The sequence below is a fragment of the Mandrillus leucophaeus genome, unplaced genomic scaffold, assembly GCF_000951045.1.
Source record: "Mandrillus leucophaeus isolate KB7577 unplaced genomic scaffold, Mleu.le_1.0 Scaffold262, whole genome shotgun sequence".
Lineage (NCBI taxonomy): Eukaryota > Metazoa > Chordata > Mammalia > Primates > Cercopithecidae > Mandrillus > Mandrillus leucophaeus.
The window spans coordinates 2,682,025-2,707,385 of NW_012102721.1; the positions used below are offsets into that span (position 1 = coordinate 2,682,025).

General features: G+C 44.3%; 1 protein-coding gene across 1 annotated transcript in view; it reads right to left on the reverse strand.

Moving 5' to 3' along the window:
• DSCAM (Down syndrome cell adhesion molecule) overlaps positions 1–25,361 on the reverse strand; it is a 909,566-nt gene that overhangs the window by 168,713 nt on the left and 715,492 nt on the right. The window contains exons 12-15 of the mRNA XM_011984189.1: positions 13,853–14,049; positions 12,719–12,815; positions 11,959–12,087; positions 3,416–3,583 (exon numbers count right to left, since the gene is read on the reverse strand). Coding sequence (XP_011839579.1) covers positions 3,416–3,583; positions 11,959–12,087; positions 12,719–12,815; positions 13,853–14,049 — 591 coding nt within the window. The remainder of the gene's footprint in view (positions 1–3,415; positions 3,584–11,958; positions 12,088–12,718; positions 12,816–13,852; positions 14,050–25,361) is intronic.

Genomic DNA, 25,361 nt, shown 5'->3' on the forward strand with positions numbered 1-25,361 from the left:
AACCACTGCACCTGGCTCAGAAGTTTATTTCTTACAGAAATTTATTTCTAGAGGTTAAGAATTCCAAGATCAAGATGCCAGATTTGGTATCTGGTGAAGGCTTATTCTTCTGGTTCATAGATGGTGCCTTCCTCCTGTGTCCTCCCAGGGCAGAAGGGGTAACTTCTGACCCACTTCTTAATATTATTGCATTAGGAATTAGGTTTCAAGATATTAACTTGAAAGGGAAGGCATGAACATTCAGACCAGGGCACCCTTCAGAATTTCACTGCGGGTTTAATCCAGGATATATTTTCTCAACACACACACACACACACACGTGCACACACACGCACACACACATACTCTGCTCATTGCGACACCCATTCTAAAGGCAATACTGTGAATAACGTTTATAAATGTTCATCTCATACGTTCATCTCCCTTATGCCAGACACACACAAGGGACAGAATTGTGGAGGGGGCCACAGCCCCTCCACATCAGGTGGCATATCATCATGGACAGCAGGGTCCATGAAGACATAAAGATATACCTCAAAGGCTACTGTCAGCAAAATCCCTCTTCTGTGCTGAGCTGAGGAGTCCCCACTATACCCGGGAGATGGAAAGAGGCATTGCACCAGGGAGGAAGGCATCCTTGAACTAGGCTTTTCAAGGAAGAGCACAGAAAAGGCGACATGGAACCTGTAGTGCCTTCCACACAGGGGAAGAAGCACAACAATAGAGGTGTGGGAGCATGCAAAGGCAGGTCCGTGCTGGGCATGGGGCTCTGGGGAGTCATTGAGTGTCGCTGCAAAGCAGTAGCACTGGGGAGGCATCCTCGTGTGCCCAAGACTTGGGTATTACATTACAGTAAAAGTGAGTGGGCAACAGCTTTTGGAGGCACCCACATGAGGAGTAAGGGAGCAGTGGGACAAGGTCATCTCAAGACAGCTACAGCTGCTAAAATGATGTGCCTTTGGGTTTGCCTGCTGGGAAGGGGCAGCAGTGTCTACAGCCCCTGCTGAACACTCTAATGGGATGCCTTTGGCCAGAGCACCCATTCTAGGTAAGTTACACATAGGAAATTGATTTTTTAATTTCAATCATACAAACCTATGAACCAAGACAAAGACAAGTTCTCTGCTGTAGCTTTCCATTTCTGGAACCTGCTCTTTCCCTTTCCTTCCCCTTAGCTCCTCTGAATATTAAAGGAGAGGGGCTGTGTGGGGCTGCCACAGCCAGCACCCAGATAGAATACAAAAGGTCAGCCCGGGAGCCAAAGAGGAGGAGTCTGCATCTGTCTGCAGACATGCCAGGCAGCTGCCCTGCAGACCAGCACCCCAGAGGCTGTTCACCTGGCCTTCTGGCAGGGAGAGAGCTGCTGCCATGGCAACTGCCAGCCGCAGCAGAGGTCACAGAGGAAACGAAGAAAAAAGCAACAACAGCAGCATTAATAATGGCAATCAGAAAAGCAGGTGCAAAATACATCACTGGAAAAATGCTGCTATCCTGAGGAGGTGGCTGGGATGGGGCAGGATTAGAAAAGCGCTTGAGAGGGATGGAGAAGATTGAGCAGGAAGTCAGAGATGACATTTTGGGCTGAAGGATGGGGACAGCTTAGTTTCCCTAAGTACCCAGCGTAATGAAATTCCAGGGATCTGAGGAAGTTAGTGGGTTGTTTACATACATAATTGAATACAATTCTATTTTTGCAGGAGCAGATGAACACTTATTTCCCACTTATTTCTGAGACATGCAAAGTATTTTTAGAGCTTGAGATTTTTTTCAATGATAAGATACGTCTGTGTAAGGAGCAGAAAGGCATCGTAATATCCATTTTGCAGATGAGAAATCATACAGAGAATCCAAGTCTCAGAAATGGCTCACTCTCAGGCACTTCAGCATAAAGGTCTTCTGTCACTCACTCTTGAAAACAATGTCCAAGAACTGACGTCTTCCGACATTGAGAAATGGGCATTCCTCTGCAGTTCAGGAAGAGTTGTACATTTTAACCTATTCTCTTGAAGACAACATTGATTACAGATACCAGAAGAGTGAAAATGTTGCATTTTATTGATCCAACCATCTGACTTCTTAGGATTTAATCTAAGAAAATGATCTTGGAGATGGCAAAAGATATACCACCAGGATGTTCATTGTAGTGGTGTTTATACTAATGAAAAGTTGAAAATAATTGAGCCATTTGGCAATATGAGATTTGTTAAACATGTGGTGAGAGATATCACTACAAATTGTAAAGAAGTATTTAAGAGATACATAAGCTTGATTTCTATTTGGGATGCTGTTAATGGAGGTAGCAGAGATGAGGTGGTGGGAAGGAAGCCAAGATCAATCTCTGCTGAAAGTTGGAACAAACCTCCCTTCTTCTGTTAGCCATCTGGGTATGGCAATCACCTTAATCTTAGTGATGGAAAAATAGGGACCTGAGACTAAGCTGACATCTTCCATACAGTAGGGAGTGGCTGATTGCTCTGATGGTGGGCAGGAAAAGAGGAGGCAGGTTTGGGGGCTGAACACTCTTTCCCGCCAATAAATGAGCCAGGCATGCACTCCTTATTTTTCATCCTGGGAGAAACCCAAGCACGGTGGCTTCCTCTCCTCCTGCCAGGAGGCAGGTTGACAATCAGCATTCACGGACCATTGCCTCATTGCTCAGTTCTCTGCACACCTGTTAATTTCATCCCCAGGAAACATGAGTGGCCCACAGTGTGTTAAGAGGTGTGTATACACTGGTGCGTGTCTGTGGGCATGTGCGTGTGTGGGTGATGAAATTATTTAGCCAGTTATCACTGCCTGTTTCTGGGTTAGCTCTAGGTGGGAAAATGATGGAAGCCGTTTTGCCTTCTCCACAATGCTTATTTCTATCTTCTGAATTTGTAACACTAAATAAAATGTTATTTGCAACAGAAAAAAGAGCAAAAACATTATTTTTAAATATTGATGTTTCTAGTCAATAAAATAATCTGTTCCCCTTCCCACATCTCCTGCACGGTAAGCACGCTTGCAGCTTCCTAGTTAAGCGTTACTGCTTCCTCCCACACTGGACTTCACAGGGTCTCAGGAAAGAAACACACTCACGGTTCTCCTATCAACCTGGATTCCATGTGTCCAAATAAAGGAATTGTAAAACTGCATGATTCTTTGAATCTCACCAGATTGTTAGCCTCATACGTCTTTCTTTTAAGTCTTGGATATGGGAAACTTGAACTAAATCCTATTTGAAGAGCAGTGCCTTCAAAGTAAGATGCAGAGCGCTGTCTGCGTTTTTTACAGGGCACAGAACTACGGAGAGCACGCATCAAAGACCTCCGCCTAGTACGGGCAAAGGTCTGCTTCTGCATTTAAGCATCTGAGCCCTCAAGAGTTAGCTCCCGGGCTCCTCTGGAGCAAGATTCCGCCCGGTCCCACGTACCTGCCTCGTCCGCCGTGATGGTGAGCTCGTTGCTGGGCTCGCTCTTGCCAATCCGGTTCTTGGCGTACATGCGGATGCTGTAGGTGGAGGAAGGGTGGATATCAATGATGGTGGCCGAGTTCAGCTGAGGGGAAACATCTTTGGTTCTCTGAGCAGAATCCCAGGAGTCTTTTGGGTTTTGTTTTTCAAAAAAGAAGAGATAGAGATGTGAGTTTTTTTCCTCTGCCTTTGAAAGTTCACAAGCAGGAATTAAAAAAAAAAAAAAAAAAAAAAAGGGAAAGAAAGAAAAATTACACTCAAAGTGATTTCTCAATGCAATGTTCCCAGCTTTCTGGCAGAGTTGGCCATCAGAGGGGATGTGACATCCCACACTCATTATTCACGCTGCGAGGGACATGGGGCAACGAGCCAGCCGAGTTCAGGGAGGGGCGATGGAGGAGGCACCGAGCAGCCGACTGGGGGAGATCTCAGAAGGCAAATTCCAGTGGCGAAGCTCAGGTTAGTGGAATGGACAATGGTCACCGTAAGCACTCATTGCATGGGACAGTACAATGAACTATGGTTTGGATAGTACCCCTGGGTCCCCCCAAAACCCCTGGTTCTAAAAGGCATTTGAAAACCAGCAAAACTTCAAGCCATACCAGATCCTTTCCTCTCCAAATAGAGTGTGTTAAAAATAAGATAATCCCATACAAACCAATCTCCATTTCCAGAATAAATCCTGATTACCAAACATATTTTTCAATTCTATTTTTTGAAATCATTTAGTGCCAAATCCTTGGTTGTAGGAATTATTTTTCAACCACAGCTAATTATAACAGCAGCACCTGCTTCATGTGAAATGTTATCACTGAATCTATGACATTTTGTATCTGGTGATTTTCAGGTTTCAAGCAAGGATGGGAATGTCAATACATGGTTCTTACATCAAAAGGGTTTGGGCAGTTGTTGATTGCAGGTGGGTGGTCCACAGCTGGTGTTGGCTAGGGGGATGAACAGAGGAGTCCCCAGGACAGGACACAGAGATGGCGCCTACATATTCCCACCCTCCTCAGGGTCTGCCTTGGTGGTGATGAGCACACAAGTAAGTCCTCCGTGGATAATCTGAATCTGTGTTCCCTGCTGGACTTTAAACTCCAGGAGGGCAGAGACCATGCTGGCCATACACAGTCTTTTATCCCGAGTGCTAGCACAGTGCCTGGCTCACAGTAGACAAACAGTACATGAATGTTTACTAGATGAACAAATAAACCACAAATACACGGACCTCTGAGTCTTGGGAATGGGGTCAATCACTTTGTCACACTAAGGGTGAGTATGGCAGTTTAGGGGACTTCTCTGTCCAGTGTTAAACATAAATGCAAGATATTTTCTGGAATTGAAGAAAAATATGTGGCTTAAAGAATGCTTTTGAATACTTTAACTTCTCAGAGAATGGAACCTAACAGAAGCTGACAATGAATATTGCAGTTGACAAAGAAAAAGCATATTTGGGGTCAAGATTAGAGGTGGAAAAACATGAAATAGGAAGAGTTGGAAAAAAATTGACGAGGAGAAGAATGTGATTCAATAGAAGACAAATGAGGAGAGGAAATTTTATAGCAATGAAATGGCACACACCTATGAGCCTTGTCGCACAGAGAGAAAGCCAGGCTTCTGCAGAGATGTTTAGGAGGATGAGGAGGAATGCCAGGTGCCGCAAGATGCAGAGACATTTGCTAAGTAGCCCCGGGAGGAAGTAGGCAGTTGTGGTGGTTGATGCCTTTGCCCAGGCAACATAGAAGTTTCTGGAACTGATGGGGCCAATGAAGATACAGCCATCTTCACTGGAGGTTTTTGTCTGGGAGTTGGCGGGCGGCCTGGAGAGGCATATGAGTATCCATGACTGCAGTCCCTTACACCAATCCAAGACATATGGTGGACCTGGGTAGGGACAGGACAGTCCCCTCTTGGTGGTCACTGGGCACCTCCACATCCATGCCCTATAGGTTCCTTTAGCTCAGCCCCTACCTCAGTGACACTGCCTTGTTCAACAGTCTCCCAGTGACTTACAAACCCTCTCTGATGCTGCATTTGCTCTCTGTCTGTAGAAACTACCACTCACTCCCTCCAATGGGCTGGGGGACCCGTTTCAAAGCCCATCCTCACCCTTCCTGTCCGTGGCCTTCCCAGACTCTCCCCAGTCACACTTGCCCTTTTCAGATCTTGGATGTCCATTCATACGTTTCTGTTTGTGATTTACTCCTAAGAACCTCTTTATTTGGTTAATGGTGCATTCTTTTTAGTTATATTTATATCGCAATTTTCGGTTTCATCCTCCCATCAGGGCAATGTGCTGGGCATTTTAAAACAAGACTTCTGTGGCCCCCAAATCTGTGGGCACATTGGAAACACCTTGGGGCTTTTTGATAATTCTGCTTTCAGACCTACTAAACCAGAATCTCTGGGGAATGGTGCCCAGAAACCTGTGCTTTTAAAAAGACTCCCTATCTTGGTCATTCTGATGTATAGTTTGGACAGACTGTTTTATATGATTAAAATTGTACAACATCCTGCCAAGGTAAGGTTTTTGTTTCCTTAGTAAAAGTCAAGAAACTCAAGCCCTGTTACACAGCTGGTAAGAAGAAGGGCTTGGATTTGGCCTCATCTGTGTTATCTCCAAGCTCAAGGTCATTTTTCTATAATGTATGACATCCACATAGTCTCTGAAAACACCTAGTAAGACAGGATTTTGGTATTTCCAGGCACCTGCTGAAAATCTCATATGCTTAGAAGACCTTCTGGCAAGTTGACAATGCACAGAAATCATTTGGTCAAATGTAAGAGAAGAAAACTTTGGCCCAGAATTATTGTACCATCTGTGGGTTTGCAGGAAGACTGAGAGGGCTGTATAGGCTCAGAGTTGCAGCCTGGTTTAGGAAGAAGTTGTCAGAATCACTCATTGAAAGAGTGGGCAGGATGCCACAGCTTGGTCTAAGGGACTGCAGTCATGGACACTCATATGCCTCTCCAGGCTGTCCGCGAACTCCCAGACAAAACCTCCGGTGAAGATGGCTGTATCTTCATTGGCCCTGTCAGCTGCAGAAACTTCCATGTTGCCTGGGCAGAGGCATCAATCACCACAACTGCCTACTTCCTCCCAGGGAGACTGGTGGTGTAGGAGGATGGGGCAGTTCAGAGTCCCACTGCAGCCTCTGTGCAGTGAGGAAGGAGTGAGGAGCTGACAGGAGCCGGTGAGGTTGCACTGGGTGCTTGCTGGGGAGCTTGTCTTGGGGGTCAGATACCCCAAATCCAATGAATGCAGGAGCAACAAGGACTAATATAAGAGCGTGGACTTGATATGAAGAAGTGCTGTTATAGGTTAAAGACCAGACCGAGTGAGGGTGACTGAAAGTTCTAGAGGTGAATTACATGAAAGGCTTAACAATGGAGTGGTAACTGGGAGAAGGAGTGGGCCCTCCATGTTGGTGACTAGGAGGAGGTGTGGGGGCACAGCAGAGCCCCTTGTCCTCTGTCTTATTCTTCTCAAGGATAACAGTTTTCAGGGTGAACTAGGGGTGGGAGCCCAAGAGAGGAGAGGGGCTGGGGGCGTGTACGTTCTGTGTCAGAGTCTGTGTTTCCTGTTACCTTCCAGGGTGTGATGGAGCTTGCCATGGTGCTGAAACCTGGCCCGAGACCTGTGAGGCACCATGGACAGGAGGGAGGGACAGGAGGGAGGCACCAGAGAAACCGTGGCCAGGAGAGGCCAACAGAGAAAGGAGGGAGGTACCAGAGAAACTGTGGACAGCAGGGGCCACCAGAGAAAGCGTGGACAGGAGGGGCCACCAGGGAAACTGTGCACAAGAGGGAGGCACCAGAGGAACTGTAGACAGGAGGGGCCACCGAGAAACTGTGGACAGGAGGGAGGCACCAGAGGAGCCGTGGACAGGAGGCGCCACCAGAGGAGCCGTGGACAGGAGGAGCCACCAGAGGAGCCGTGGACAGGAGGGGCCACCAGAGAAACCGTGGACAGGAGGGGCCACCAGAGAAACCGTGGACAGGAGGGGCCACCAGAGGAGCCGTGGACAGGAGGGGGGCACCAGAGGAGCCGTGGACAGGAGGGAGGCACCAGAGGAACTGTGGACAGGAGGGGCCACCAGAGGAGCCGTGGACAGGAGGGGCCACCAGAGGAACTGTGGACAGGAGGGGCCACCAGAGGAACTGTGGACAGGAGCACCAGAGGAGCCGTGGACAGGAGGGGCCACCAGAGGAGCCGTGGACAGGAGGGGGGCACCAGAGGAACTGTGGACAGGAGGGAGGCACCAGAGGAACTGTGGACAGGAGGGGGGCACCAGAGGAGCCGTGGACAGGAGGGGCCACCAGAGGAACTGTGGACAGGAGGGAGGCACCAGAGGAACTGTGGACAGGAGGGGGGCACCAGAGGAGCCGTGGACAGGAGGGGCAACAAGAGAACCTGTTGAGAGGAGATGGCCACCAGAGGAGCAGACTCTGAAGGGTAGGCTGCCTTCCAAGGAAGGGAATAAAGGGAGGCAGCAAACTGCAGATGGATCTGCTGGAGGTCCCCAGACAATATGCTCAAAGGGATGTTAAAGGTGGCCTTGGGTCCGTGTAGAGGAGAAGCAGAAGTCCCTGGGAATCAGAAACTATGGCAACCAGAGCAACCTGTGTACTTGTCAGCTATGGGAGAAGAAGAATATTCTGGATAAGGAAGGGACAGCTTCACTGTGCCTCTGCCTGGTCAGATGACGCCCTCTGGTGCTGCAACTGGGCATGACCAGAGTTGGCGGGGCCAGGAGATGATGACAGGAGATACAAGAACAAGGACTTGGGATGTTCAGTGTTTCCTGGAAAATAGTAAACCAAGGAAAGTCATCTGTTGTCAAATCCTGGGAGGACTGTTATTTGGCCAAAGGGTTAAGAGATGGGAAGAGAGCCGCTGGATCCAGGACGGTCTTTTTTGGTGCAATAAGTGTAAGAACTTGTAGCAGTCACAGTTGACCAAAGACAGAACTGTGTTCCCTGGGTTAATGAGTTTCTGTTTCTAGGATTGTTCAAGCATAGAGTTAATGGTAACTTGCAGAAGTTCTTTCTGTTAAGAATGTGAAGTACTTTAATACATTGGTTGTATGCTGCTTTCTTCAAAAATTAATGAAAATAAAGGAAAACTTTTGGGGGGATAATTTCACCATTGCCTGAAACAGGGGTTGAGACTCAACAATTCGACTAATGATTATCATGAATCTAGTATACCTGTCAGGCACTACAAGGGGTGCAGGGACATAGCATAAGGTTTGTCAGACACAATTCCAGCCCTCAGAGCTCACTATGGCCCATAGGGGGACAACTGTCCAGTGGGGTACAGATAGTAAATTAATAGTCACATGTCCACCAAATGTTCCAAGACATGCTATGAATAGTGAAGGGGAATAGGTAGTCAGGGAAGGCTTCCTGGAAGAAGTGACATTTAGGCTGTTATTAATATCTGAAGGATCAGTTTTCTTTGTAATCAGTCTAAAACTACACTCACTTAAACTATGGTTGTAATTTTTATACACCAAAAATTTCTTGAGGAAGCAACTAATACATGAAAAATCTGACTAACACACCTCATACAGCAGTGAGTACAGGTGCTGTCTACTCTCAGCACAGCTCCTTCCTCCCAGGGCTTCCAAACTGAAAGTAATGGGAGTTCTATAGGGTCCTGGTGGAGACCTTGGTCATGGACTTGGATCCGCTTGTCCTGTGGGCTTTTCCCCAGTGATTCTCCTGGGACCCATGCTGACTCTTAAAATGACTTGTTCCAGGGCTGCATAACATCTAAGCCACACCACTGGCCCTGTCTCTGGTTGAAGTAGAGCATGAAGGATGGAAAAAGTATCCCTCAATCCCTCCTGCACTCAGCTTTATAGACAAGAAGCTTTGCTGCTTTAGTTATATAAACCATGATCAATGTATACATTTAAAGATGCTGTTGACAATAATGATTCTTAGATTTCAATTGCATGTAAATTAAATGCAATAAACATTTACAGTACACTCTTCACTTGACAGACATTGTGCTGGGTGCTGGGGATCCCAGGACACAGAGAACCAGAGTCCCTGCCTTTGGGAAACCCCTGGGGAGTAGGGAGATAGTGAGGACTCTTAGATGCTGAGCAAGTAGTTTAACACAGAGGGTTTTAGAGGCATTTTACTCGTATTTTCCTGCATGCTGGAGCAATCTACAAGCTACCACCTATTAGATGTCGAGTATGCTCCAGGCAGCGAGGAAGGCATTTTCAACGTCTTCCCTTCTTAGAGTTTGCCAATATCCATTGAGTGTCTCCACATGTCAGGTGTGGTGCTGGGTGTTGGAGAAATGAGCTGGGTGAAAATAGACCTACTAGGTGGAGGGAGTCCCCAAGGAGCCTCTAGCGTGGTGGAGGTGAAATGCATTAGTCAGTATATTTGTCAGTAATCACAGAGATACATATATGATGTCCCATAATGCCACGTGCTGAGATTGAAAGGGAGATTGAAAGGGAGATGGAGCTGGGCGAGCACCTGGGAACTGGGATCTAAGGAGGGGGTAGTAACTGGGTGGCCCAAGGAAGGGAGGACTCCAGGCAGAGGGCAGCTGGTGGCCTTTGTGGTCTCTTTGCCAGTCCTTTGAGGTGGATGCAGCAGTGCCCACTTCACAGGTGAGATGAGCAAGCGAAGGTGCAGAGTTGGTGCAATACAGGCCCAGCAGCAAATCCCATACAGGCTGGGTCCCAAACCACTGAGCCTAGGCCTGCCACCAGCATCCGGCAATGCCCGATCCTCCATGAGGACAGGGGAGGTCCTGAGCTGCTCCACTAGGAGTGGCCTCCTGTGTGCTCCGGCACCAGCAGCACGGGCAGCCTGCAGCCCCATAGCCAGTGCGCAGCCAGTAAGGTAAAGGGCTGTCCCTGTCCTCACAGTGCTCATTGCATCTGTCTGAGCTCTCATCACTGTCACCAGGTTCCAGGCCAGTTTCTGCTCAAATGTGCCTGCCTCACCTAAGAAGCATTTGCTTCACTTCAAGACCTGTATCTGTGAACTTGCAATCCCACTTCTTTAGAACAAAGGCAAAGTCAGCCTCTCTCCCTGGGCCCTTGGGAAACCTGTTCCTCCTAGTCCCCAAAAGATGCTTGTTTAGCTCAGCACTGTCTTGGCTGAGCTCCCCGCTCCCTCCAGGTCACTGTGCCTCACCCCTGAGCCCAGGGCCCTGGCTCTGCAGCATTTCTTGGCTATGGTGAGACTTGCAGTCCAATCAACCCCTGGAGGGCCCTTCCTCAGACTTTGTGTAAGCAGTGTCACCTCGCTTCTAGGTCCCCAGTTGCAACTCAGAGGCCGATGGCCTGAGCCATTCCATTTTTTCTTACATACATTTCCAACCCAGCAAGTCACAGATTCCATTTTTCTTATATGTATTTCCAACCCAGCAAGTCACAGATACTACTTTTCAAAACACTGTTTTTTGCTTTGATCCACCATCTTCTCAATCTTCAAATTCTGTTCTCCTGAATTCCTGAAGAGTCACCCCTTGACTTTCCTTTGCAGTCACCATTTCCTGGCTCTGTTCCTGGCTTGCTGTTGCTGAAACATTTCCTCACTCCTGACCTGTGGTTCCTAGCTGCCTTGAGCTTGATTTTTTACTACAGCTTTAGTGCCAAAGATACTGAATGGGTCACAACTGGGCAATCTGAAATAATGTGCGGTGTCCAGGAAGTAAAAAATAAAGCTGCTTTTGTGGCCTATAAGGATTTTATTAACCCTTCCCATGCTGGCGGTGCTCGAATTCCTCGTATCTTTTATGAGACACAGTAAAAATTCTGACTGGAGGCCACAGTGGTGGTATTCTACCCTCGCCCCACGCATCATAAAGTTCAAAATGGCCCCGGCATTGTTCCTTGAAGGCAATGAACGGGCACACCTGCAGTGGCCCTGGCAGCAGGGTCGGTTTTATTTATGGGCTCTGGGCTGAGTGGTCCTGGGCGCAGCAGCCAGTGTTGCCGATGGTCCCTGAGCATTTCCAGGAGGTTGCTCCCGAGTGAATTTTCCTTTTTCTGCACCAACCACCACTGCACAGTTTATCCGACCCACACCAAGCACAGTTCGAGTTCAGCACTCTGGGCGCAGGGCATGGGCTCAGGCTCTGCAAAAGTCACCCAACTGAGGAAATGGGAAACGAAGGGAGCAGGTGAGATAGGAAAGGTCATGGCAGGGGCCTGGCTGCATCAGCCACTGCCCACATGCCGACAGGCAGCTGCAGTAGCAAGGAGTCCAGCAGAAAGCAAGACTGAAGTCTGGGGCTGGCTAAAAACGAAAAAGAAGCAGAGCTGAGCCTCAACGCAAAACTCCACTCCCACAGCAGAAAGCTAGGATGCGCTTCCGGCCAGGAGGGAGACTGACTGGGGGAAATGGTGCCTCTGAGTGACTGTGAGCTGAGTTGTGCACTTACAGGCAAAACACATTAATAAGGAGTAAAATAAAGGAACTTTCTGAGGTGGAAATGAAGCTGGAGGAAGTCAAGAACTTACCTGATTTATTTTTGCATTCAATATCGTAGCCCGTGATGGGGCTGTTTCCATCAAACCCCATGGTCCACCTGAGCGTAATTGTGCGTGCTTTGACATCTTTGATCTCAATTTCGGGAGGGTCTGGGGGCTCTGCGCCATCAACAGAAAGACTCCGAGTTAGTTCAAACGGAGCTCTGACATGAAACGCTAGTGGAAATGCTGAGCGTGACTCACAAATGATTTGTCTGCATTAGACAAGAACAGATGCTTTTTATTTGGAAACATTTTCTTTTTCCTAATCACGTTTTAGGGAAGAGAAATTCCACTTTCCCAAGACTTCCAATTTTCATAGTCCTTAAGAACTGGACCAAGCCTGGAGGATATAAAATGTCACTATTCTAGTTTGGATCTCTAACTCAAAACATATTTTGGCCCCAAATGTTAAACTTCCCTTTCATTCTGGTCATCTAGTACATGGATTCCTAAAATTGAGCTAAGGAATTCCACCGCTGTACTTGTGTGCATGCGGCTTGACTGTGATGGGCTTGTCATCTTGACTGGCTCCTCTAAGGGCTTCGTTCCCTGTTTCAGGGCTTTACTTTGACATAATCACAGGCACTGCAAAATTCTGCTTTAGCACTGACATTATACATATTCAAAATTTCCTGGGAATTAGGAAGTGTTACGGGGCAAATTGAGGCCACACAGATGCCCAAGGCTGAGCATAGAGCTCCCGTCCTGAAACGACTGTGTTTATTCTCTTATGCTATCGTCTTCCTACCTTGCACTGTGAGCTGAATTATTCCACGGTCCTCCCCATAAGAATTAATAGCATGGCAGGAAAAGAAACCAGAATCTTCTCTCACAGTTGGCAAAATCTATGTGTGAAGCAGAAAGAAATTTATCTTTTTCAGTAGGCAAAATGACTTCGGGCCGTAAAGCTCTCTCTCCACTCTTTCAGTTCTCCTGCCATGCCCAGCACACACATATGTACACTGACACTCACACTCACTCACACAACTCCCATTCCTCCAGACACATACGCTAAATCACACACATGTACGTATCCCTCTGAGGACAAATTATTTCAGTGTAATTGTAAGCAGGTGGATGAATAGGATTCATGTACATTATCCATGTCAGTTGTAGCTCATTAAATTAGATGTGTAATTTATATAGGATGTCGTGGTCAGCTTGACATATATCCCACATATACATTTTTTTTTTCGTGGTATCCAAAGCAACCATGCCTAAAGAGACAGATTAAATACTGCAGCCAGGGCTGGGGGCCAGCATGACCCACATCAGATTCCTTTTCCAGGAGGATTCCAGGAACGGAATGTCTGAGAGCCAATATAAGCATTTCGAACACAGGGCTTCCCCACCTCCCCACCCTGTGTGTGCTATAGTATCATCCTCTATCCCCACGATAACAGCACAAGCCAGTTCACTACTCACAGTGCTTTCCTCTAGCTTTTGTGATCCTCTCTTGACAACAGCTTTTTTTTTTTATTGTGGATTTTTCCAAAGAAGCAAGATAGTTTTTATAATATTTTTGTCCCAAAGCCCATCTCATTTTTCTTTTTGCAGGAAGTTAAAACATGCACACAGCATAGGCCGTCATTCCTCAAAGATTAACTGTCATTTAAAAACCTTATTTCTCACTTTTTTTTTTTTTTATTACAGTTAGGTTCCCTGCTGCGTTCATAATGACACCATTCTTAACACTTAGGCTAAAGCACTATTTTTGAAGGCTACTTCAGTCATCTCGCTGTGTGAAAGGCGAGAGAAAGGGTGCTTCATAAATAAATTCCAAAAGATTATCTGCTACTTATCTGCACCCACTTGTGTGAAAGGAAAGACTTATTCTTCCAATAAAGTTCATTTCATTGAGTTGTATTTGCCATGCTTTTACCTGCAGAGTAGAAATCACCTCTTCTCCCACCTCCTTGGTGGACACAAGATAACGGGCCATCTCAGGGTTAATGATTCGGTCCTCCTTCTCCCAGCGGACTATAATGGGCTTCTCACCATGCGCCGTGCAGCTCATCTCCTTTTTCTGCCCCTGCGTAGCCAGGGTAGTATTTGGATATGATGTTATCATCGCAGGAACTGAAAAACCAAAAGGGACACAACTTGTTCAGCAAAGCAGCGTTCTTGATTTTTCCCTGGCAACACACTCAGGTAAATCAAGCTTCAAGAGATATTTCTTTGAAATGAAATTTATTCAAGAAACTGCTGAGTGAGAATCACAGGCAAAATAAAGGAAAGGCAGCAGAAAAATGAAACTCGAGTAAGTGAGCCCTCGGCAGAAATTGTCATGCCGTTTCATATCCACGGCATGTTGCTCTCTTCCAATCCTGCTGAGGGCCATGGCCTATATCCCTTAGCACACCCAGAATGATTGGCATGGTTTGGCTATGTCCCCACCCAAGTCTCATCTTGAATTATATTCTCATAATTCCCATGTTTCATGTGAGGAACCTGGTGGGAGGTAAGTGAATCACAGAGGTGGATCTTTCCTATGCTGTTCTCATGATAGTGAGTGAGTCTTACAAGATCTGATGGTTTTAAAAATGGGATTTTCACTGCACAAGCTCTCTCTGTTTGCCTGCTGCCATCCATGTAAGATGTGACTTGCTCCTCCTTGCCTTCCATCATGGTCATGAGGCCTCTCTAGCCACATGGAACTGTAAGTCCATTAAACTTCTTTCTTTTGTAAATAGCCCAGTCTTGGGTATGTCTTCATCAGCAGCATGAAAACGGACTAATACAATGATGTTACTGGTTGCTCTGTCTATAAAAAAAAAAGTTCACAGGAAGGGTTATCCTCCTTTTTCTGGGATCATCTATGTTTCTAACTATCATTTTCAACAATGGAGATAAAACCTCCACTTTTAGTCAACTTTACGTGAATCCCTTATTGCTGCTAACCAGTGCTCGTAACCACTCTTCACAATGTCCATCTCCCACAGTTTTATAAACCTTGTAAACCTTTATCAGTCACTGGAGACCTCAAATCTGTCCTTCTTCCATAACTTGTATCGAGAATCTCATCTCCAATTTACTGAGAAAAGGGAACTCTTTATTCGTGAAGCTTCTCAAGTTTTCTTTTCCCACATCAAAATTAGTCTAATATGTAGGCTTCTTTTCTTGGCAACAGATGACACAAGATCCCACCCCAATTCCACAAGCCACCTATAAATTGTAGACTGTATATAACAAACACCTTTTAAAATGCATACTAAGCTTATAAGAAGGTGAGAAAAACCAGAGACCAAAAACAAAAGCTGATGGTGAAAAGTCAGAGGTAATATAATGGTGGTGTTTTGACTACTTGAGAGGCATGACATTAAATGTGAGACCTCCAAAGCCAGGCTCCTCAAAGGGTTCTATCTTGACAGAAAGTATATAACCAAAATAATAATAATAATAATAAATAAAAATCCACAAAAGTAAAGAGAGAATAAAACTACCTCAGCTTGTGTTATATATGTAGAAAAACAATCTCTCCCCTGAAAATTTGCAAAACTGGCCTGACTCTACATAGGTCTGGAGTCAAATTCATGCTAAAGAATTAACATGAAGGTGACTGTAGTTTGATAATGGCCTGAGGAGACTAGCAAAAGCTAACATACTCTACAAGAATACGTTCTCTGTCCAGGCCCACTGAAATGCACCCAGATAAAGCTCTACTGGCCATGAGCTCACAAACTAAAACTAAAGAACACATGAGAAAACTAACACCATGATTGAGAACCAGCTTCCCAGGACTTCAGATGATAGAGTCATCAGATACAGACTGCAAAATAACCATGCACACATGTTTAAAGATATTTTTAAAATATGATAAAGGAATAAGATGTTAACAAAAAGGACTAGAAAGTTTAAAAATTCATCAAAACATAACTATATTTTTACTTGCTTTTAAATCTCACTTCCCCAATTACAGGAAGAAGCTCCCTTCCCCCATTTCTGAGGTCAAGCTCAGACTATGTACTTGATTGCTTGCCTCATAAGCCTTCCAAGGTACTTTACCATAGAAACACACTGGGTGGCTTCTTCTAAGACTGGCACATACTGGGTCATGCCTTGTCCCATAGCTTACCAGAGAGGTTTGAGACATATAATAAAACGTCAAAATACCAGCAGTTGTGTAGCCTGGACACTCACAGAAGAACCTACATTTGGGAGTTTCTCCAGAGTCAGCAGCCATGTGGCAGAGATGCGCCCCCCAGCACTGACCGTGTAATAAGATGGGAAGTAGGCAAATTGGTGACTGAGGAAAGAGGCGTCAAGAGTCCTGCATGTCAAAGAGAGCTGTTCACAACTGTTGTGAAATTCCTCTTCCGGCATTTCTGAGATGCAGCAAAACTGGCTATACTGTCCCCAGCCTTTGTTTCTGATCCCCCCTTTCCCCTAGCCTATCAAAGAAAAATGTTTATTTTTATTAACAGCTTTATTGTGGTACAATATTCATGCCATAAAATTCACCTGTTTTAAGTGTGCAATTCATTTGTACACTTAATGTTGCATTAGCTTCCTAGAGTGCCTGTAACAAATTACTAGAATCTGTGTGGCTTGTAATAACACAAATTTCTTCTCTCACAGTTCTGGAGGCTGGAATTCCAAAATCAAGGTAACAGCAGAGCCATGCTCCCTTTAAAGCCGCTAGGGGAAGCCCTTCCTTGCCTCTTCCAGCTTCTGGTGGCCACACGCATTCCTTGGCTTGTGGCAGCAAAACTTCAGCCTCTGCTTTATCTTTACATGATTTACATCCTTCTTTGAATGTTTCTGTGTCTTCTCATGGACTTCTTATGAGGATACCAGTCACTGGATTTAGAACCTACCCTAATGCAATATGATCTCTTCTTAACGAATTATATTTGCAAAGACTCTATTTCCATATGAGGTCATATTCCAAGGTTCTAAGGGGACATTAATTTTGGGGATACTATTCAACCCATTACAAATATATTTATATTATCTAATACATATACATACATACCATTATAACCTGAATACAAATATACACAGTTGTATAATCATCACTGAATCAAACCTTAGAGCTTTTACATTACCCTAAAATATTTCTCCTGCCCATTTACAGTCATTTCTCTTTCCCCGCTCAAGTTCTAAGCAATCGCTAATCTACCTTCTCTCCCTGATATGGTTTGGCTGTGTCCCCACCCAACTCTCATCCTGAATTGTAGTTCCCATAATCCCCAAGTGTCATGGGAGGGGCCTGGTGGGAGATAATTGAATCATAGGAGTGGTTACCTCCATGCTGTTCTCATGATAGTGATTGAGGTCTCACAAGAGCCTAATGGTTTTATGAGGGGCTTTCTGCCCTTTGCACTTCTCCTTCCTGCCGCCATGTGAAGAAGCACGTTTGCTTCCCCTTTCGCCGCCATGTGAAGAAGCACGTTTGCTTCCCCTTTCACCATGATTGTAAGTTTCCTAAGGCTTCCCTAGTCCTGTAGGACTGTGAGTCAGTTAAGCCTCTTTCTTTTATAAATTACCCAGTCTCATGTACGTCTTTAAAAGAACAGACTAACACAGTCCCTGTATTGCCTTTTTTGATCATTTTCTATACACAGAATCATATAGCATGTATTCTTTAATATCTAGTTTTCTGGATTTTTTTTCACTAAGCATAGTGTTGTCAAGGTTCATCCATGTCATAGCAAGTACCAGTACTTTGTTCCTTTTTATTGCTAAATAATATTCCAGCTCATGGATATACTGCATTTTTTAAATCCACTCACCCACTGATGCACACTGGGGTTATTTCTACTTTGGGGCTATTATGAGTAATTATACTACAAATATTCCTGTATAAGCTGTTGTGTGAACAAATGTTTTCATTTTTTCCAGGAGAGATTCCTAGAAGTGGAACTACTGGGTTATATGGCAATTTCATGTTCAACATTTTGATAAACTGCCACATTGTTTGACCAACTGGCAGCACCATTTTGCACTCTCGTGGCAGGAGACTGGAGAGAGAAGAGGGAATGAGAGGAGGGGTTAAGATTCAGCATTTATGGTGAGGGAACATTCCCTTTCAACCATTTGATTTCAGCAATTTGAGTTCAACCATTTGAATTCAATGAGGGAACTGAAAGAGTAGAGATTGGGTGTACCTACAAAAAGGTAACCTGGCATGTTCCTCAACAGCTGGAGGCTTACTGGCTGTAGAAAGCCCAGGCTCACCATGGATCTGCTGTCACAGAGGAACTAAAGGTGGTGGTGCCTTCTGTTTGGCCTCAAATCCACTAATCAAGATTTTTTTTCTCATAAGGGAAAAGGGCTAACTCATGATAATTAGAGATCTCAAAGCCAACAAAAGTAACCTAATGTATTACAGGCCTATGAACAAGAAAATATTTACTCCTCATTCTTTCTCTCACAGCTGGGGAATGTGAATCAGAAACCATGACACCCACATATAATTTAGCTTTGAAAGGTGACCCCTGTCCACCACCATCATCCCCCATCCCCCAATTCCTGATGAGCATCCTGATTCCCACAACACCCTCATCCTTAGAACAACAGAAACTCTGGTTGCAAAACTGAAAATCAATCCATGTTTAATGCCTCCCAGTCTCCTGGGTATCTCAAGGCTATGGTCAGGATGTCCTATTGTGCAGTGTTTGTAAAAAGGAAATCTGTAAAATGGTAAGACGTAAAAAAGACAGTTTTCCTGTGAGAACATGGTAAGTCACCATCATCACCTCTGAAATCCAGGGTAGTTTAACACTCACTGACTTTATTCCAATCAGAGTGAGCCAATTCTGAAGTAAGGGTTTCTGTCCTATTCTAGGAGCTCTGTGCAGGGGAGCAATGCATTGCAAAGGCTGGTGTTGACCCAGAACTTTAATTCCCTGGTACTTTAAAACAACCAACTGGAAATACTGTTCCCCAAAAACTGCAGCATTGTTTTGAGGACTTGTTTGTTTTCTTCTATTTTCCTTTTTAAAAATAATAATCGCAAGCTTTATTGCATTTGATGAGAGAAATACCTTGGCCAAACCACAGACCTCTGGTTTGTTTATGATTTGCCCATCTTAATCTGCAAAAATACTCCTCAGTTTTATTTAGATTTCTACTTTGAAAGAGTGCCCTACTAAAATGGGTATTTTTGTTCTGGTTATTACATTCAGCACTTAGAGAGAAATGCTCTGACTAGACCATGTTCTTCTAACCAGCTCAAGTATTTTCAGCCCTTTAAAGAAATGGTGGAAAGGATTTTTAAAAATGAATCATTATCATGGCTTCTTTGCAATGCTAATGTTTGAAGGCATGACCTTTTCACTTGTCACAGTTATGGATGCCTAGAGATGACAACATGTCTGTACAGCAGCCCTTTCTGCAAGGATTTCTGAAGCATAACAAATGGATGGGGTAATTTAACAGGGACTGGTACCAAGGAGAGGCTGTGGGCAAATCCTGCTATCAGGGCCAAGGGAGATCCAGACCCAGGAAGCCTTTGTCCAAAGATTGTGCGCTGTGTGCTTCTCCTGCAAAATTACCCATTGAGGAAGGTGCTGTTTTACATCGTATCAATTGATAAATTTGCTTCATAAACTATAATATTATCTAACAGTACCCTTAATGCTCAACAAATCTGAGTTCTTATGATATAAGGGAGCATCTGTCTGACCTACTTTTTTGCAGCATAAAGATGCCGTGGTGTAGTGGAGCTGCTGTCATTGGCCAGGGAGATCGGATTGTGCACATCTCTGCCCAGCTTGGCAGTGCAGTCATCTCTCTTTCCCATTTAGCTTGAAATTGGTAATGGTGGTAGTATTTATGCCACTGAAATTGGCAAGTGCTAGAAATCAGGGCTTTCTCTATCCTCTCCCCATCAATAGTTAATTGATAAACATTTAGCAGAACGATACTTAGGAGAGTGTTTCACTGTATTAATAATTTTAAAGGGTGTTCCCATTGTACAAGAGATACTGAGAAGATGGAGAGATTAAGCTAAGAGCAATAACTAACTTTATCAATAAAAGTAAACCCCTATTACTTAATTATTAATTAAATAATTAAAATATGAACAGTATGTCACTGTATGTTTTGGCAAGTAATTCAGTGATACATTGATGCATATATTAAAATTTTAACCCAAGGATACAGAGAGAATGAAAAATTATATCAGTAAATCACTGATATTAAAGATTGGTTCCAAATTTTACTCTCAAGTCTTTTAATGACTCTACCAATAATGCAAAATTAATCCTTATACATTTTTATGGTTTTCGTTCCTACCTGGTTCTGCTGAAAAGAAAACAGATTGAAAAGAAAGCAATTGAAAAGAAAACAGGAGAAAGTACCAAACAGCCTGGATAATCCCGAACGAGACAAGATTCCTGTCACAAGCATCTGGCTCAATACTTTCATCTTATGGAGAAGAATGGCTGTCCAAAGCCCAAATACAGGAGTCCATCAGGATCAAATTTGATCGGTCCTATTCGAAAACCATCATTTTAAAACCATCATTGTCATCATCACCCCCAACATAGGAGATGGCCAACTGTCCAGAGCGTCCAGGACTTCCAGTGTTTTAGCACAAGAAGTCTGTATCCTGGGGAGTTTCTCAGTCCCTCCAGGCATTCAGAGCAGCAGATATGGCAGAGGAGGGTGTGGAGCCAAGAATGAGGCAGCATAAACCTGGCCCAATGCCCAAGATGGGAAACTGAGGCAGGAATTACAGGGTTCCCGGTGGGAGGTCAAAAGAGGGAGATGCTCTGGGACATAAATACATTTTAAAGCTATTTTTTTCAAGCCCTTTTTAAAACATTCCTCCCAAATTTTTATTATGAAAAAATTTCAAACATACAGGAAGCCAATCAGCCATGTATCTACCACCTGGATTCCACAGTTCACATTTTAATGGACAGTGTTGAATCAAAATGTGTTTTCTTTGTTATCAAAATTTACTGAATGCATTTTTGTATTATTCTATTTTAAAACTACCTTAGGTAAACACATACATCAGCATGGGTCTCAAAGGTCAAGCTGTAAGATGGCAGCCACCTGCCTGGATTCTGCAGCTCAGGGTGGAGACACACTGGGCTCCTGGTGTCCCAGGTAAAGGAACCACCACACTCTGGCCTGCAGAGGTGATGTGGGGTTAGGTGGCCCTTGGGGTAAAGTGGTGCCCCTCACATATGTCTTACCAAAAGGAAAGGTGAAGAAGGGGCCTGGAAGCAGAGAACCTGACACCGACCTCTTGCCGCTTGGACTGGGCGGGACCCTCGGTTGTGCTGGTTTTGGCTTTCTCACCTGAGTCATAGGAGAGCTGAATGGGATTGGGGCTCTCAACCTGGCCTGTGCCTCGGAATCACCTAGAAGCTTTTAAAATAGGTCAGTGCTCAGGCCCCACTGCAGATTGGCTCGGAGTCACTGGGGGCGGGGCTTATGCATGGATTTACTTAAGTTTCCCAGATGATCCTAAAATACATAGCCTAGATTGAAAGGGGCCTATCACGGGGAGGGGGGAGGGGGGAGGGATTGCACTGGGAGTTATACCTGATGTAAACGACGAGTTGATGGGTGCCGACGAGTTGATGGGTGCAGCACACCAACATGGCACAAGTATACATATGTAACAAACCTGCACGTTATGCATATGTACCCTAGAACTTAAAGTATAATAATAAAAAAATAAATAAATAAAGCAATAACTTCTCTCATGTTCACTTGACATTTTACTTATTCTTAAAAACTATATAAGACAAGGTAAATTACCTAAAAATTTAGTAGCTACATTTAGAACCGTAAATTATGTTCAGGAATAAGAAATTAAAAATCTTCAGAGCTGGAATACAGTTTAAATCTATGTATTTTGAGGATGTGTTATGTCTGGGGGATATGTAAAAACCTGTGAACAATTTACAAGACAGATCACTTGCACAGCAAACTCTTAATGAATGAGAACTTATGAGGATCTAGGAGGCATTGTCATGGAGGCAATTAGTCCTGCTTTAAAAGTGGTTAAGACTCCTAAATGTTTCAATCAATACTACATTTTCATGCTTACTTAAATAATTATTGTGAATTTTCTATTTCTATAATCACAATTTTTAAATAGGATAGAATAATCCTAAATAGTTCCAAAGAATTGATCAGGGTTAGAGTGCCACAAAAGCTAAGAAAGAGGTGGCAGAAGATAAAATTTTCAAGGGAAGAGTTGTTCCAGTCAGCATATAATGTACTAGGAAATCAAAAGCTAGAGTTTTAGCTCTTTCCATAAAAAAAAAAAAAAGAAAAAGAAACAACTCAGCCAGATGATCCCTAAGGTCTTTTCCCCCTTTAATTGCCATTTCCCCTCCTTTCCTTTTTTCTTTATTTCTTTCTCTCTATCCTTCTGTTCCTCCCTCCCTCCCAATTTTTTCTTCATTCTTCCCTTCCTTCCTTCTTCCTTTCCCCTCTTTCTTCTTCTGTTTCACCCTCCCTCATTTTCTGTCTCCTGCTGTTTTTGTTTTCTCTTTCACAGTGTCATAATAACAAGAACAGCTAATTTTTATGAATGTTGACTGTGTGTTAAGAACTTTTCCATATACTGCATAGTATTTAGGCCATATGACAACATGATGGAATAAAAACACTAGCCATGGAAATGACCCAAGACATATAAGTGCTATTTTAAGTCGATTCTAAATTATGCTGTAAATAGAATTGAGACATGTAGACAAAACATTTCCAACAGATTCATTGGATTTGCATCTATATTAACAAATGTCTATGCAGTTGGTCAAATAGAAACCAGACACCAAATACCTTCTTTAAATGGGCAAAAATAAAGATTATAATATAAGATAATTTTGGAATTAATTTCTACTTGACATCTTCTCCCCTTTCTCCTTAATTTCTAAGTAAGGAAACAGAGAACTAGGGGGTTTAAGACTGGAAGTGACTAGACCTATTCCCCTTTCCTCTCTCCTATCCCTACTGCAAAGTTCTATTTTGTTTAGTATGTTTATTAAAAAAATTAATATTACCATAAAAGTAATACAGTAAAATGATCTTCATTAATCCCTAAAGTGATCAATCTTTCCCATCCCCTCTCTTCCCTTCTCTTTCCTCCTTCCTTCCTCCAGGATCTGGAAAACTAAATTGTAGTAGCAGCACAGTTTGTTAATGCATCTGTCCTTCTGTCCTTTCATGTCTCAGATCACTTTCACATCATGAGCTTACAGCAACATACGTGTTCTCAGTAGAGAAGGGATTCTTAATTCCATTTACCTATAATTACACAGGGTGGGGAAATTAAGTAATTAGCCTAACGTCATACAACTAGTAAATGGAAGCTCTAGAAGGAGAATCCAGGTCTTCTGATTCCGAGTGCAAAGCCTTTTTGCCTTACAGTAGCAGAGGAGGCCAAGGCTGGCCCACAGGGTGCAGAGTGTCTGACCACAGAAGTGTCTGGCACCCTGACTGTCTTCAAGCCTGAACACCCTTGGAAGCCCCTCAATCTGGGGCCTGAGTCCATTTACAGGAGAATCCCCATAAAGTCCTTGAAATTTCCATTTTCTCAGCTGCAAGGCAAGACCCAAACATCTCCTGCAAGCCTATTGCATACTCGTAGAATTATGCAGATGAGACTGGCTATGTAATTTGCAGGACCCAGAGCAAAATGAAAAGATGGAGCCCTTTGTTCAAAAAGCAGGAAAAAGGTACCATTAAAGTTCTAAACTATAAAGCTTTTTCCTTCCTTCTGTGGTCTCCCTCTCTCTTTCTGTCATGATGGCCTTTATTTTTTATTTAATATCCCACTTCCTCTGGCATGGTGATACTGACTGGTCAAGTGCTGACCCTCACTGACTCCCAGGAACAGCCTTGTGACTTGGCATGCACACTCATGTGCCCCCCCACATGCCTGGATCCCCACCATCATCATACCCAGGCCAGGTGAGGGGGATGTGTAGTCAGGCCTCTCTCAGTCGAATAGGTGACCCTCAGTGACCTGGAGACCCACGCTGCCCAGTCATCCTCTGTAAGCTCTATGGTACTGCCACCTAGAAGCAGGGAGGGGTGCCACACCCAGAAATGTTACAGGGGGCTGTCTCTGACCTTCTCCACATACTTACCCAGATCCCCATGGACTAGATGACCATAGCCATTGCTGGGCAGTTGCAGGAAAGGGGAACCTAGGGCTCCAGGGGGCAGGAGAATGGACAGCTGAAAATCTATTCTGGAAAGGCAATGGGAGGTGGGATGACATGGGAGCTGTGGCTCCGCATACCCTGTTCATGCTCCACTGTCACACTGGACTTCACTTGCAAAACACAATTTCAAAGACAAAATTGTTAAGAATTCAAGATGGTGGCTACAGACAATCTTTGGCTTGTGGGACTGGACTGGTCGTGTACCCATGATGCTGTCCCTGAATGTCAGGACAGTACTCCACTTCCTAGGCATCTTCTACTGCTTCCAGTAGAGAGAAACAGCCCAGGTACCCTGAGGAGGAGGGGAAGAAGAAGAGTTGAGGAGACGGCAGTCTCTTGGGTAAGACTTAGACATGACTAACCACAATCTGGAATCTGAAGTAGGGAGCCCACTCTTCCCATCATGAAGGCAATGGGTACAGAGGCAAGCCTTAATGAGGGAAGTGGCTAATCCCCTTGCAATCAACATCTTCCCAAGCCACTAAATGCATCACCATTATCTTTCATTAAATCTGTGGTTCCTATTCCTTACATCACCTTGGAGCCATAAAAACACCCACAGTATGCCGAGAATGATGACTTCCAGCTTCATCCCCTGGAAAGGACATGATCTCATTCTTTTTTATGGCTTCATAGTATTCCATGGTGTATATGTGCCACATTTTCTTTATCCAGTCTATCATTGATGGGCATTTGGGTTGTCTCCAAGTCTTTGCTATGGTAAATACTGTGGCAGTAAACATAAGTGTGCATGTGTCTTTATAGTAGAATGAGTTATAATCCTTTGGGTATATACCCAGTAATGGAATTGCTGCGTCAAATGGTATTTCTGGTTTCAGATCCTTGAGGAATCACCACACTGTCTTCCATAACGGTTGAACTAACTTACACTCCCATCTACAGTGTAAAAGCATTCCTATTTCTCCACAGCCTCACCAGCATCTGTTGTTTCCTGACTTTCTAATAATGGCCATTCTGACTATTCTCACTCATAAGTGGGAGTTGATCAATGAGAATATGTGGACACAGGGAGGGGAACAACACTCACCGGGGCCTGTCGGGGGATGGGGGGCAAGGGGCGGGAGAGGCATTAGGATAAATACCTAATGCATGCAGGGCTTAAAACCTAGAAGACAGGTTGATGGGTGCAGCAAACCACCATGGCACATGTATACCTATGTAACAAACCAGCACATTCTGCACATGTATCCCAGAATTTAAAGTAAAATTAAAAAAACAAAAGCAAAA